The 17,024-nt window shown below is 40.7% G+C and overlaps 1 protein-coding gene across 2 annotated transcripts in view; it reads right to left on the bottom strand.

Moving 5' to 3' along the window:
- The window catches only part of Mettl2 (methyltransferase-like protein), a 97,933-nt gene that overhangs the window by 43,334 nt on the left and 37,575 nt on the right, over positions 1-17,024 (bottom strand). For both annotated transcript variants that reach the window (XM_067151323.2, XM_067151322.2), the window contains exon 4: positions 15,553-15,666. In XM_067151323.2, coding sequence (XP_067007424.1) covers positions 15,553-15,666 — 114 coding nt within the window. The remainder of the gene's footprint in view (positions 1-15,552; positions 15,667-17,024) is intronic.

The following is a 17,024-nucleotide window of genomic DNA, read 5'->3' as shown; positions in this document are numbered from 1 at the left end:
TCAACTTCCTTAATTCTTTCTCTCTGACGTTTCCTATAATTTCGCAATAATTTTCCGAATGTAGTCTGTTGTAGTGTCTTTCAATAGATGATTTTCTTACGCACGTAATTATCGTCCCACAGATTAAGCATTTGGCGTTATCGTCACGACAAACAAACAAACAAACAAAAAAAAAACGAAAGTTCCCAGTTCGATTGAAATGGACTTTCGGAAGTCTTCGCTTTCTTCGAAACAGGTTGCTCCATTATTATGTTGTTGTCGTGCGCTTGTCTATTTCACTGATAAACACGTTGTCTACCACCAAACGCTTCGTCGCTCTCAGCACACTACACCATCCGAGTCAAGCCGAGTTGAGGCGAAGCGTACCGATGCACAGTGCACAGAGCCTATGCACCTCGCTCTGCACGCGTGAGAGTTTGGGCGTTTGAGAGGCCCTGATCTAGATCATCTGCGAGAAGTTCTCGATCGCCTTCGTAAGGCTGGGTTAACTGTTAAGTTGTCCAAGGTTGCCTTTGCTAAGCCCTCTATGTCATTCCTAGGGCATATTGTGTCACCCGATGGGGTAGCAGTCGATCATTCTAGAACACAGGCCATCCGGGATTTTAAACCTCCCAAGGACATTAAAGGTATCGCCAGGTTCATTGGGATGGTGAATTTCTTCAGAAAGTTCATTCCTAACTTTGCTAATAGAGCGGCGCCCTTAAACCTTCTTTGTAGGAAAGGCATCAAATTCGAGTGGGGACCTTCTTAACAAGCCGCTTTTGAAGATCTGAAATTAGCTCTCTGTAATGCCCCTGTCCTTGCTATGCCTGATTTCTCAAAGAAATTCATCGTCCAAACGGACGCGTCATCGTCAGCTGTAGCTGCAGTCCTTCTTCAAGAGACTGAACTAGGGAGGCGACCCATCGCCTATGCATCTAGGACTCTATCGGCTCAAGAAGCCAAGTATTCCATCTATGAGCTCGAAGGGTTGGCAGTCTTATTTGCCTTAGAAAAGTTCCGTCTCTATCTGGAACATGTCAAATTCGACCTGGAAACAGATAATCAAGCCCTAAGCTGGGTCTTAGGTAGGCCGCGTCGTACTGGTCGTATAGCCCGTTGGGCCATCCGTATTTCTGCCTTCCAATTTGATGTCAGGCATATTAGAGGTACCGAAAATGTTGTTGCTGATGGACTCAGCCGTATGTTTTCAGACGACGTTGATAACCATGAACAGGTCGACAGTTCATCACCTCCCGAGTCCATGCTATCTGGTGTTAATGCCATTTTAACAGATGCTCCCATGCTTTTTAGGGATATTGAGAAATACCAACGTGAAGATCCGACGCTGGCTCCGATAATGGAAACCCTTTCTTCTGGGGAACATGTTGTCCCTTATGTTCTGAGGAATGGTGTTTTATGTTGCCCTTCGAGGCATGATAAGATGATGAAAGTTGTCGTTCCAGCTGTTCTTGTGCCTATGATCTTCAAGTATTATCATGAAACCCCATTAGGAGGGCATCTGGGTATCTTTAAAACTCGTGAAAAGATTCGTGAAATGTTCATCTGGAAAGGTATGGACGGTGAAATCCGTGAACTTGTAAAAGCTTGTAAATCTTGTTTGCTCAGTAAACCCACCATGTCCACCAAGGTAGGCCTTTTGTCTTCGCATCAAGCATCGCGCCCCATGGAACGCCTGTATATTGATTATGTAGGACCCTTCCCCCAGTCAAAGGGAAATGCTAACAAGTTCATGTTTGTATGCGTAGATGGCTTTACTAGATTTTCCTGGTTATTTCCGACTAAGCTGGCTACCGCTCAGTCTACCATTACTTGCTTAAATTCTATTTTTGCTTCTTTTGGTCCGTGCCAATATATTGTATCTGATAATGCTAAGGCTTTTACATCTAATTTATTTCGTAAATTCTGTTTTGACTTGTCCATCTCTCATGTAACTACTTCGGCTTATTACCCTCAACCATCTCTGGCTGAACGGGTTAACCGTAATCTCAGGGCCGCACTTATTGCCTATCATCATGATGATCATTCCAGGTGGGACACGTCCCCGCATTGGTTAGCTTTTGCCTTGAATTCGGCGGTTCATGAATCTCACAAGTTTACTCCAGCTTCTTTGATGTTCAAGTTTGTTCCCAACTCGCCGCTCTCTAACCTCTGGTCTCTGAGTGACATTCTACCCGAGACAATAGATCCGGATAACATTAAAGATCTTTGGAAGAAGGCTAAAGCCAATCTTAAAGTGTCTCATGAAAAGGTTAGGGAAAGGTATGATCGTGGACGGAGACCCACCCCTTTGAAGGTAGGTGACCAAGTTATGGTCAAGAATTTTGTTCCCGCGGGCAAGCTTGCCCCCAGATTTCATGGGCCTTGTATAATTCTCGATTTTCTCACGCCGGTTACATTGTTAGTAAGCAATCCAGCCACCGAGAGGATATTTAGGGTTCACCTGTCCCAGGTGAAACCGGTGTAAATTTTGTGTCAACTTGCTTCATATAATTTGATAAGGATATGAAGGTTATATTTTTTTTTTGAGTTTTCAATTTCTAGGCATTCTGCCCCTTCTATAATATTTTGTCTTATATGTAAGCCTTTTGTAAAACCTCCCCCGATTTGTTAAACTGCCATTCTGTCCTTGCCTCGGCCATTACCACGCTCCCGTCTCCTGCTGTACACACTGTGGCTTGCCAAGATTAAATGCCATGGATATTTGCACGCCGCTAGTCCCTCTACCTCTCTACATGCCTGTGCCCTCAAAAGAAACATGATGGTCCAACACAATTCTGCCGCCTAGCTTTAATGTTTCAGTGCCCCCGCAGCCGCGCGGCGCTGTGCCGCGGTTGGGACCGAGGACGGGCCCCCTCGGCCCCAGCGAGGACGACATGTGCACGGCGAGCCGGAGCTCTCCTCCCGGCCAAGGCTGATGTGCGGCGCACGACCTGCTACTTGCCCGCAGCCTGTATACCTTCACCGCGGGCGCGGCGTGTTTCAACACCTCTGCTCCCCTCATAGTGCGGGCGAGCGGTATCTCAGGGTACTTGAGGGGTCCGAGCGGCCTCCTTTGGACGCAAGCTGCAACGGCCGGTCTGGCCATTCAACTTAGCCTACATCAACTACATGGACAGTCACTATAAGAGATGACTACACTTGGGAATTCAACAACAAATTTGGTGGACATTGCAAAATTTTTCATCACATTTTAAAAGATTATCTTCAGAAATTCGCCTTCTACAAACATAAAAACCTTACGTTACCAATTACAACAAAAATTTTGGAACTGAATTAAGAATTTCTCAAATACTTCTGCAATTTATTTTAATATCAACATCAAAACTTGGACTTTGTTTTCAAACTATTTCATGTGTCACCCCTGGTGGAACTTTTGGGGGGGGAGATCTGTACCGGGTGGTACACCTCCACGCCGCTAATTTAAAATGTGCGCCTTTTGAAACTCCTCTGCTGGAGGAACTCTGAACTTTATCTACGCTATTAATTCTCTACCTTCTCAGAAGATGTCACCATGTGGAAAATTTTGAGTTTTAGAACTGTGTCACTTTTGATGTGTTTTTGTTTCGCTTGAAGTAAGAAGTGTGAACTTTCTCTTCTAGAGGACTCTACTGAAGATCTACAATAGTGCAACCTAGTGAGGAGTCAACGAACTATTTTTTTTGGAGAAAATTTAATTTCAAGAGTTTGTTCTTTGTTAAATTTCTTTCTGTCATTGTTTAAGTTGGCAATATTTACCCCTTTCTTCCCCTTGTTATGAATGTAACCAATCCCGAATTTCTTTAATTAATTTCTGACCAATCAGGGGTATCTTCCCCCAACTTGAATCTGTTGCGGGGTCCTATCCAATAAAAACGTTGTGGGCGGGTGTTTTGTTTCCCCTAACGCCTAGAACCTTCCACGAGAGGTTATAAACTGCTGCTTTTTGGGTCTCCGGGCCACTTCTGTTCCATCTTTCAGTGTGTTAAGTACATAGCAGGGGACGGGAAGCGCCTCTTTCTTCGGCAGCGGTCAACAACAAGGTAATGGCCGATTAATAACTTCTTTCTTTGCTAGCTCAGCAGTTTAACTTTCGGGGCGGGTTCTAAGCGTTCTACCATGTAACCTTTTCCTAAATGTAACTACTCTTTTATATATTCTTTTTTAAAGCTTCATATTGGGATAGAGAGTGCTAACCCTCTCGAGCTCCCACTCATATTGTTGTGAGGTGAACTTAGTTTTCTCAACCTATTCTTCGATAACGTAAAACAAAGTGTTCTCTTCTTAAGTCACCTCTTTAGTATGGGATTAGCCCTTGTGTTAACGGCCTAGTGCCAAGTAGGTCTTAATCAAAGTGTACTAGGAGTGCAAGTTTGCCTCCTCCCAAATTGTTATTTTAGAGGTCATTTAATTAAACTTCTTTTTCATTTAATAGACCTCAGTAGGTTGGGTATTTTACCCCTGTGTATATGTCCTTAGAGGACAGCTTGAAGGTGAAGTTTGGTGTGGCCTGTGATTGGCTTACACTTTGAGAGCAGATTGCGCTTTTGGAATTCAATTTTTGTATGCCTCGAGGAGGCTTTACTGTGTAATTTGGAGCAAGTGCTCCAGGGTTTGATTGGGGTCTTCTGCCCCTTTGTTAAAATTTGTATATCGGAAAGTTGGGCTAGTTGCTCAAGAATTGTGAACTCAGGGCTCGAAGCCCAAATTCTGTAATCTCTGTAATTGTACATTTCAAATTGTGTTTCGGCTACTAAGTACCTGTTCTTTGTTATTACTTAATTTTGAAAAGAAAATATAACCTTGTTAAATTTTACGGTAACTTTGATTCCGTAGTTTGAGACTCATTCACGCCCGCACCTTCTTTCACCTCTACCTACCACCAAAACACAGTAACAATAATAATAATAATAATAATAATTGAATAAGGCCAAGCCAAATAAGCATCCGCGGATCAACTGAGGCAAAAAGGACTGCAGTCAACAGTCTCAACGGCGGAAGAGGATATTTCCCAACGGCTGAGAGAGCGGAAGAACTGGCTCTTCGGCTTACAACCGAAGTTCTAACCACGGACTCCTAATTAATCGTAAATGATAATTTAGCCGGAAGACATCAAGAGGCACCTCTCGATCTTAACCATCGAATTGTAACCTTGTGATCATACCAGTATGATCACCCGCTGCATGTATCTTCAACTTGCAACATTGGCATGATGGATAACACGTTATCACAGCAACTACCCCAGGCTCTGGACACACCTAGTCCGGTTTCTCCCGATCATCGGATTCTGGGGGATCGGGAGCATCATGCAGAGAAGAGTCGGAGCTTCTCAGAATCTCTTCGTCCCAAGAAAAAGACCTTCTTAGGTACAATTAATGTCAACACCCTACTGAAAACAGGCAAGCTTAAACAGCTAACGGACACCCTGGATAAGTTCGATATTCAAATCATAGCACTCCAGGAAACGCGCTACCAGGATGAAAACCATTTTGACTCTGAAGAGTACAGAATATTTAAGGGTAAACCTGCCATAAGAATCCATGGGAACTTAACACAACTTGGAACAGCTTTTGCGGTACGGAAAACTATCATCAGTTCTGTACTTGACTTTACATCCCCATCTGAAAGAATCTCAGTACTTACTGTGAAATCTGGCAATAAAGCTTACTCCTTGGTCAATGCCCACGCTCCCACAAACACTGACAATAAGAAAAACCCAGAGAAAGTGGAAGCCTTCTGAGAACTCTTAGAAGAAACCACTAGCAAGATTCCAAAGCATCACGTGAAAATCTTAGTAGGTGATTTTAACGCACAGGTTGGCAGAGAGAGGAAACACAAATGGATTGTTGGTCATCACTCGGCACATTGGAGAACGAATAAGAACGGAGAACGTCTTATAGACTTCTGTAAAACCTTTGTCTTAAAACTAATGTCTACGCATTTTGCAAGACCCCCACATAAGAAGAAAACGTGGAAATCACCAAACCCGTTATTGGGCGAATTCCAGATCGATCACGTCGCAATCTCCAGAAAGAATATGTGTGAGATCCAAAATGTTAGAGTACGGAAGGGAGTTGTCGACTCGGACCACTACCTAACACAAATCAAAGTGAGATTCCAACCCAACAGATGCAGACCTAAACACAAAAAATCTCTAAGAGTTGATCCAGAATGTCTTCGACACAACGCCACGACCTTTCTACAAGACATACAAGAGCAGGACCCCAAGGACTGGCCAGGCCTTCGTAAAACACTTTAGACATCAGCCATGAAATTAGGACAGCCTCCAAGGAAACGCAAACATAGGTGGTGGAACATGACCTGTGATAAAGCCATTGATGAACGGATGAAAGCATGGAATCAGTGGAATGGACATCAAACAACTAAGAGATGGGAGACATTCCTAAAAGTTCAGAAAATCTCCTCAAAAATAATCCGCAGGGAGAAACGAGCCTATGACAAAAATAGACTCATAGAAATCGAACAAGATTTCTTTAGAAACAACTCCAGGAATTTCTACAAGACCTTCCGTGAGAATTTATCTAGTTATCAACCACCATCTTTATGTTTCCGTCGAGCAAATGGAACATTAGAAACGAACACCAAAGAGAACTGCACCATTCTAGCTGACTACTTCCGAGACCTCCTCAATTGTGATCCTCCAAAGGAAAGACTGAACTTTGAAAAGCCCATGCCCAACCCCGATTCACAGCCACCGACAATACACGAAACAGCAGAGATCATACGATCGCTTAAAAATAATAAAGCTCCTGGAGAGGACGGCATCACTGCGGAGATGTGTAAACTTGGAGATGATCTTGTAAGCAAAATTCATGCAATCCTAGTAGAAATATGGGAAACGGAAATGACTCCACAGGATTGGAAGTGTGCATTAATACACCCATTGCACAAGAAAGGTGACAAGGCAGATCCAAACAACTATAGAGGCATATTTCTACTGCCAATCGCATACAAAATTCTTTCCAAAGCTCTCTTGAACCGGTTAGAAAAACAGACAGATCACCTGAGTGGCGAGTATCAAGCGGGTTTCAGGAAAGGTCGATCATGTGCAGAACAAATATGGAACTTGAAGACGATATTAAGGATTCACCGAAGTGCCAGCACGATCGTCACCTTTATGGATTTTAAGAAGGCGTATGACTCTGTGGACAGACAGACAGTATTTGATATTCTAGAAGAACTCAGAGTGGACAAGAAGACCAGAGCACTTATCCAGCAGACCCTCACAAATACGACCTCTAAAGTGAAATTCCTTGGAGAAATCTCTAAGCCTTTTGAAATATGTACGGGCGTTCGTCAAGGTGACAGCATCTCCCCTATTCTGTTTAACTGAGTTCTAGACAAAGTTATTAGAGAGTGGGAAAAGGATATCAAGGGTGTGAACATCGGAAACTTGGAAAGCAAGGTCAATGTGAAATGTTTAGCATTTGCTGATGATCTCACAATCATTACTAAGACCAAGGATGAAACAAGGTATGTCATACAGAGACTACACAATATAGCATCAAAGGCAGGCCTCCAGATATCCTACGAGAAAACCAAGTACATGGAAAATCTACGTCAAAATAGCAAAAGAACTCCGCTAGAGATGGAAAACGGCACAATTTCACAGGTGCCCTCCTTCAAATACCTTGGAGAAATTATACTACCATCAGGATTAGACAGTAGTGCCAATGTAGAAAGAAACACCAAACTACATAAGGCATACAGACTGATGTGGAATTACTACAACAAAAGAGTCATATCGCGTAATGCAAAATTACGACACTACAAGACAGTTGTATTGCCCGAAGCTTTATATGCCTCAGAAACCATATGCTTAGGTGGTCACTCTAAAATAACAGAAATTGAAAAGCAGGAGCGGAAAATTCTCAGGAAAATTTATGGTCCTACGAGAGAAAATGGAATGTGGATTAAGAGGAGAACAGCGGACCTCTACTCCTTCACCGACAGGTTTACTGATGCCGTACGGAAAAGGCGCCTTAATTTCTATGGCCATATCTACAGAATGAACAGCGACAGACTAACTAAAAGATTATTCAAAGTAATCAACTCAAAGAAGGTCAAAATAAAATGGCTAGAAGAAACTAAGGCGGACCTCCAAGAAATAAATATCACAGACAACATCATGGAAAATCGTGGAGCTTTTAGAATAAAAGTAGCCAATCATAAATTTTGGGAGAAACCAAAAAAAGACAACTGGTAGGAAGTGGTCGACAGAACGCAAGATGCAACACAGTGCATTCATGAAGATATTTTTGGAGGATAAGAAGGCGCAAACCATCAAACCAACTAACAAGTTCAAACGCGCTCCATGAATGGGCATAACGAAGAAAGAAGAATAATAATAATTGAATACAAACAGGAACTTTATTATAAACTAATATTCATCTGTAATTGACAACAAGGTAACTGAAAATGAATCTAAACAACATGAAGCATGGGGCCTCATTCGTGTTTAACTTAAAATAAAATACAAACTGACATGACGTGCAATATGCCAAGGACAAAAACAAACCTCAACATTTTTTAAAATTAGTGTGAGTAGTTTACTGGGCATTGATAATTGGTGGTGGAATTACTGTGAATGAAAAGGAGGGCATCAACATTGTCTGGGTGCAGAAGAGACCGCCGTGCGTTAAGAATGAAGCCCGCTGAACTGAAATTTCTCTCTCAAGCTGAACTTTATGCTTGTATACATAATACTTTCTTTGCGATCGGGTGAAGTTTCGGATAGTTTTGTCCATTTGTTCTCCAATAGGATGCTATATCTTCTTCCATTCCACAATTTTGCTTTAAATATCTTTCCAGCTCATCTGTTGGAGTAGGACTATCATCAACATCAGCCCATGAAACAAACTTCATTACTTTGGCAGGTTGTGGCATAGTCGTGGAGTTTGATGACCCGGGAAGATCAGAATGGTCGTCATCCATGAACATCTTGTTCATATGTTTGTTTGTTTTTTACCTAAAAAAAGAAAGAGAAAAATCAAATACGTCGCTATGTAAGTCTGCATCAGAGGTAAAAATATTACGCAACAGTGGCTGCTAGTAGGTGAGAAGGTGTAGGAATTGGTACGTATTGTATCAACTCTTATGCTATTTGCACGCAAGAAATGTTGAATTAGTCAGAAGCAAAGAAAGTATTTATACATCTGATTCCTGAACAAACTACAATCCTGAAGAACACATAGGTTAATATGTAAATTAGAGCATCACGTGCCTTACCTCCGCTGTTACATCACATCTTTCATTGTCAGATATCATTTTCCGATAGCGAAATGGTGCCCACAGGAACGTCGCCACCTTATGATACTTATGAATGATGAACTTCTCTTCCATATAAAATTTGAAGTGGTTCCGCAAAAGGTCTATTTCAGAAGCCTCCCCGGTATTAGGTTCGTGAGTCAGATGCTGTAGGAGCGTTATTTTCCCTGGTAGGACAAGGTAAAGTGTGTGTGACTTCTCACATTCCAATTCTTTTGATATTTCCTTGAAGGGCTGTAAGAGAGGCTTATTTAAAATGTGCATTAAGATCACCAAATGGAACGAATTTACATTGCCCAGTATTTCAAATGGCAGATCAAAAGAATGTAGAAGGCTACATAACATAACAAAATACATACCTGAAGGAGTGCGATCACTTCGTTCATCAGCTTGATATTGATTCCATCCATATGATTTGCCTGTCCTTTTCCACAAAGCCGAATACTGACATTGTATAGATTCTAGCATCATTTAAAGATTGTTCCAGCGAGTGTTGTTGGATTGTTACAATGATTTATTACGAGCGTTAAATAGGCCACTTTGTTCTATGTATGTAACAAGTCCTTTCGTCGCAGACATACGAGTATCAATGCGAGGGCAAAGAACTGGCATAAACTGGGAACTGAACACATTTCTTAGCAGCGTGTTGAGCATATGACGGGCGCAATTCTGCCTTGTATAATCACGCAGTGCGACAATTATGTTAGCACCTTATCAGTTTTAAAAGGCACGACTTTAAGTACAGTCTCAGTGTCACCCAGGACCATAAATCGTCTCACCAATTCTCGTGAACAAGACACGAGACTTGAGTTCCCCTTTAACAACAATATAAGATATTGTGCATGTTACATAATGGTTCCTTTTTGTGCTATATGTCCACATATCCGTGGTGGCTGCGCATTCCCTTCTACTTATAAGGTCGACTACCTCCGGCATAATTGAATCTCGACGATATTTAGCACTTTCTGCTATGTGCCGGGACACAGTTGTCGGATGAGGTATGATATATGTTACAGATACCTTTCCATACATCGATCCATTGTCAACCAATGTCTTAGCGAGATCCAGAAAGCCATCACCTCCAACTGTCTCAGACGACCTTAAGTCTCGAGCACACATAACAACACATTTAGCAACAATCAAGTCCAGGGCACATTTAGGAAGACAATTTTTTTTTACGGGAGATGATTTGTTGTTAGATACACACGGATGACGGGAAATGTGCGACGTGCCTGTCAACCCTTTAGTGTGTACATAAAGTTCACCGCAGATCGTGCAGCACACAAAATTAAGATCTCTTCCATCACTGTCAACTACAGGCTTGAATACCGAAAAAATACGACTTCTAAGGTTATGATCCGGTTCAGAAGTCTTGTATTGTCTGGTTTCTAGTTTTTCTTTCACTTCACGTTTTCTTGGCACGGTTTTTTTTTCTTCTGGAACCACACTCTGCATTTATTTCCGATAACAGGATAGACGGGAGAAGTCAAACAGAAAATCGCAGCAAACCTGATCGTATCCACTCAACCGTAATGCAACGCACTCCGCTGACACACAGTACACATTGAAGCAGGCAGCCCATAGCACTACTACAGCATTGTCCTTGGCTCACCGCGTATGAACGACATAACGCTGCCCAGACCGGCCCGTGCGATGTCACGGGCTTCGTATGTTCGAGCTTTCTAAAGCCCACTGCCATTTATTACCGAAGCAGCTCATGGGTTGGGCCGCTGTGCAGGACTCTGGCAAGAGGGAGCAACAGATTGGCAGTGGTAGGGTGGCAACCTTACTGCCTTAAGGCCCCATGAGAGAGCGAAATCATCAAGCTCGTACCTCATTCCCACCTTGAAGGTAGCAACTTTTTTCAAATGTTCGGCTTGAGTTTCTTGTTCACTAAGATATATTTCTCTTCCCACTTGAGCTTCTTTATTCTTCCAGCTTGTATTGGGTACTTTTTCAAGTAAGGCTGAATGATATGGAGCATAATTATTACAGAAGACTCTTCCAGACTTAATAGCAGGCCTTCTTTAAAAAAAAATTAAAAGATGCCTGGTTCATTTCTGAGTGGTAGTCTGTGCCATACTTATTGGATAGGAATACTCACTTACACTGGGGTATGAAACCTTTAATCATTTGCGTTCCTGTGTCGGGAGCAGCCCGACATATAAATATTGCTCTTGCACTCCTGTGCCAGTGTCACACGCCTAACGAATATATGAATTTTACCATCATATTATGTCATTTTGGTTATTTCGTATGCTGCAGTCCTACATCAATATGCATACAAATCAAACGTTTTTAGTCATTTAATAGGTTTTCATTTTGTTACTAGCTGATGTACTCATGCTTCGTTACGGAATTCTACATTGTATACAGAATGCTAAGTTAGGTAGTGTAGGCCTACACGTGCGAGTAAGATTGTATTAAATTGCATAGCTCTTAACGTTAACCTAGAAACGTGACGGGGAAGTCTTATGTGAAGACTGGGTTAGGGAATTTTCATTGTAATGGTACGCCCTCTTGCCTACCATCAGTCACAATGAAGTTGGGGAGTTTCCATTATAATGGCAGACAGTCACTCTCCAGCTGCCTTTTTACATCCTCAGAAAGAATGTCTTAGTGGTTTTCCCAACTGAAATCAACATAGGTCCTTACAATGACGCCAGAAGGAAAGTCGCGATTAAAAGCAATGCTATCATAGAAATACTTGATCAAATGAAAAACCACACATTTTCTCACTTTTAGCGAACGGTACTACGCTGCCGACCTAACAGTCCAAAGTTCCAGAGCTGGAATGACCAGGCCGCAGACAGCCATGAGCTGTGAACTCTCTTTAATTTCAGAGGGGGAACAGAGGGGGGACGAATAGCATATAGCATCAGGGCAAAAACAATGCCCTTTTACTCACTTGTTTAATAGGAGTACCTGATGAATCGGAAAATTTCAATTCACTACACTACACTGGCGTGGGGAAAAAACGATCTGACTTGGAGGAAAATTTTTCCTTCAAGCTAGATGAGAAACACCCTCTTCGCTGCTAATTTGGAATAAAATGAATGTAGAATTTTAAAAAGTGAAGAGAAAGAAGTGAATTGTGCTATAATTTGGAATAGGCTGAAGTTGTAATTCTAGACTAGGTCATAAGTGAAACTCTGCCATTATTCCATTAAGTGTGGACACTGATAATTCCAGAGTAGGGATCGAATAGCTGGAATACTATGATGAACCAGTGTGTTACATATCAGCAGTATCAGAAAATTAATGAATCAGAGGAATGTCATGCTAAAGAAGAAAGTGATCTAACTCCCCACCTATTTCCCGCCAATATTCAGGAAGGCTGTTATACTTGGTAAGCAGCAGTAATCCCATCTATCGGAGATGAGTGACAGCGTAAGAGAAAAAGAAAATCACAACAAACAATGGTCAATGTAGTGTCATTGTTGATCAATTTTATGTGCTTTCGATGTTGTAGGCCTTCACATTTAGTTTTCTTCCGACTCTGAAATACCGCTCTTATCACAGTCGGTACGGTAAAACTGAATAAAATATAAATGGTCGGAAAATGTATTCTCTGTAAGTTTTGTTATGTAGTACTTTCGATAGGACCAATAACATAGGTATTTAAAAATTAAATTTTAAGCGCCTTCCCTTAAACTACCATTTCATCCAGGGTGAATAAAACTGTTTATAGCTTAGCCTGTAGTGTCTTATTCCCCAACTCTATATACCGATTTTCATTAAATTCTGTTTACCCATTGGCTCGGCGTTGATATGGACTTAGCAACAAAAATATAAATTCATGAATATCTTTGTCAACATAGCTGGTACGGTAAAAATTTATGTCATAAATGATTGGAAATTTAATTCTATATAACTTTAATTATGTAGTATTTATCGATAAAACCAGTAATAACATACATAGTTCACTCAGCATGAATAAAATTATTTATAGCCTAGATTGCAGTGGCTCATTCCCTGACTTTACATATCGATTTTCATTAAATTCTCTTCAGCCGTTTCCTCATGATGCATCACAGAAAAGTAAAACATACATTTCCTTATTACTGTAGCCACGACCGATACAGAAATACCATTATTTTTAAATTCTGAGCAATGTACAGACAAAAACCTTATTTTATACGTATATAGATTGGTGTTTTATCACAAGCGATCTGTTGAAATGCTGGGTCGAGGTAGCAAGCGAATGAGTATGGATGAGATTTACTGAACGACTTGAGTGACAGCGAGGAGTCTCATGTTAGTGCCATTAGTGAAAATGGAAGTTTACCTGCTAATTCAAGTGACTCAAGCAGTGAAAGTGACAATGATGGTGATCGAAGATCTGATCTGATAATAATGGACGAGCTGATGTAGTTCCTCGGCAACAAGTAGCCAAATGGAACATGTATGAAGTTCACAATGCTTATTTGCCACGGTTCATTTTCAGTGCACAGACTGGTGTAAAGTTAGGTCAAAACTTTGAGATGCCTCTCGTATTTTTCAGTTACTTTTTCTGATGTAATACTTGGATAAATTGTGACTGAGACTAATAGATACACAGGCAAGAAGATGTCTAGCAATGTACTGTTTCGGTACATCCGCTTTCCTACATTGCATATCACTGTAATCTACCAAGTTTTTATTTTACTGCCACTAGTGGAATATCCTTGAGCATTGGGCATTGATTTATGGATACGTTACATCCAGATGTGCAGGAAACACTTTTGTGAAAATATTTCATTCACTTCACCCAGGGGACTGTTCTGAAAAATATCTCACCCTGAAGTTATTTAAATAGATACTTGTATGCAAAATACGCCTCACATTTGAGAATTTATAAAACCAAAAATCAAACCCCATGGCGCAACAAACCCAAAGGGCCATGGCCTATCAAGCGACCGCTGTTCAGCCCGAGGGTCAGGGGAAAAAGCAGGAGAGTCAGTATTTGTACAACTTGAGAAAAAGCAACTTTTGTGCTCGACTTCCCTAGTTCTTTCCCCTAGCAGCAAAACTTTGAGTGCTAATTTCTCCTGACTAACCTGCTTTTTTTTTTCCATTTCCGACCTCTCAATAGATGCGCATGATCACTCTGAAGCGGACTGTAACAATATCTCAATTTCGATGAAAAAGTGACTTGCCTGGTTTTTTCCCCCGACCCTTCATTTTATTAATTAGTGTGTATGCAAACCAAAAATTATTATTCTGTCAAAATAAACTTGGAGCTGGCATAGGATGAGGTGTGTTATTGCTTGGAGCCCAAGGGTTAATACCATCTGCATGGCAAACGGTCAATCTTCCACCTTTCCGAGTGGACACCTTCAATCCACCGCTCTTATCTGAATGCTGCCAAATGAACTTTTACTGTGCGATTCATTAACCCAAGTCTCATCTAAATGAATATGTTTCCACGGGTATTGTTCATGTTTCAGATCATATATTTTTCACAAAAATCATGCACGAGCTACGACAATGTCCTCTCTTTCTAGCAGAAATAATCATCCATGACTATGGGGAATTTTCTACAGCAGAAAAAGTGCATATTCAGCTAAGAGAGAAGCTGGGATATAGTGGAAGCAATTGTGAATGTACTGCAATAATTCAATAGGTGCAGAAGTTGGCCAGCTCACACTTTTTGCAGACTGAATTTCAAAAAGAGCCAAAGTGACGTTAGTAATGTGAGATTTTGTTTGGCTGGCTTAAGCCCTTCCAGTCGATGACACTTCAGAGGAGTTTTTTGTTCCTTTCTTCTCACTTACTACATCCTCTCAGATAATAAGACCCAAAGAAACATCAGGCTGAACACATTCACTATCCATCTTTAATTGCACTAACGGTGCGAGCTCAAGAGCTGTATGACAGGGAATGACTCAGGCAAGGTGGCCTGGAGTGGGCTGGCAGTTTTCCTCACCAGCCACAGGTTTACACAGCAAACAATAGAATTTCATAACGATCACTAACATAAGCTTCAATACCGTATGTATTTTCAATCAGTAGCATCCTTTCAGGAAGTGTTTAAGAAATCTCACATGCCAGTGTCATCGGGAAAGCAGGTGCAAGCTACTGTTAGTTGAAATTCATATCAAACTAGAAAGAATCCATGTGTGTGAAGCCACACATTAATTGTAGTAATTAAATATATACACATTCTATTTGCAATATGACTGTGTGTAAGACATTTTAAAATAGCCATTTTCAAGTAATAAATAGTAAAGTAATGAGTAAAGGCAATGCACAGACTAAAGAAGAACAGTTTTGTATAAATAAAAAACTGCAACTTCAACTTACTTCTGAGGATCAACAGCAGACAACACAAATATCAGCACAGCAATATCCACAGTAGCTGGTTGAAATGGAGGTTTCACTGAATCAGACGTAATATCATACACGAATGCATGACACCTGTGAAACCACAAACAAGATGATGAGCTTTACACAGAAAAGACGGAAGAAAACAGCCAGAACAACAAATACCTATACACAGCTACTCTTAATTTAAAATGACCCATCAAGAACCTCCAGGAAACCGTACAACATGGTTATATTGTTGACAAGATCTAAATCACGCTATGGGAATAATGAGTAGCAAGTTGTCAAGCAACAATACTGAAATAACAGTCCCTGGGAAAAAGAGAGATCCTGGAAAAGGTCTGTCCTAACTCTGCTTGATCCAGTACAAATTTTACATCTTCCGTCTTGTCTTTAGCCCATGATATAGTAGTGAGGGATAGTTTTTAATTTTCCAATTTATGGAGGAACCAGTGAAGGAAACCGATGGGGGGACAACAGAGCTACTATGGTGTAGATCTTCTAAATTGACCGCCAAGGACGATCTGTACGCATGTAAGAAAGGGGATCTACCCAAGATGAAATTTTATGTTGAAGATGACATAAAAACATCACTAATATAAGACTGCTATTTCAACCCAATAACCATATGTTAGACAGATTTTCTGACTGGCATGGATTCAGTCTTATGCCAATGACCTAAATATTAGACCTCATAAAACAACAACCATCAATAATCGGATTCAGACTCAAAGGAAGTGTACATGTTGAAAATTAATAAGAGCAAAACTAAAGTTTCTAAAGGAGGCAGTGGTGGTAGTAGTATAGATTGAGAGTTTCAAGAGTTTATAGGCATAGTAGGCAATTGGTAATGAAACATCACGGTAGAGAACTGCCAGTCTGAACGTAAAAAATGAAACCAATGGAGTATAAAAAATAGATCAGGATCAGATCCAGATATCTCGAGATTATCAAATGGCTCCCTGATTACTACACTAGCATGAAAAGGAAGTAATGACAATATATATATACATATATATTGTACCGGGAAACGATCATGGATCTGGGCATGAGAATCTTCACGTAGGGGTGGATGGTTCTTATGGAGCAGGTACAGAGAGGCGTACAAAGAGCAAAATAATTGTTGGGCTTAAAACTCAATTTATTCACCACCATGTATTTATGGGCAATGTTTCCTACTGTATTATTCCTGCTCCTTTTCACGAAATATTTGTTTCGTTGGCAAATTATTTAAACATTAAAGCAAGTTATTTTACAAAATTTTCGTAATGCAATGTTTGCCTGATTTAAGGGAAGTTAGGACTGAATTTATAAAAAATAGTAATTATTGATAGAATTGAATGAAATTTGGTTTGTGGTCTTGTAATGGCGAAATAAGGCCGTATACCAATTTTCAGGAAAATAGCAATAGAACTTTCTGAGCAATTAACACTTACAATTTAACATTTTTT

Source organism: Anabrus simplex, chromosome 7, assembly GCF_040414725.1.
Source record: "Anabrus simplex isolate iqAnaSimp1 chromosome 7, ASM4041472v1, whole genome shotgun sequence".
Taxonomy (NCBI): Eukaryota; Metazoa; Arthropoda; class Insecta; order Orthoptera; family Tettigoniidae; genus Anabrus; species Anabrus simplex.
The sequence above is the reverse complement of the archived record's forward strand: the minus strand, read 5'-3'. Positions and strand labels throughout refer to the sequence as shown.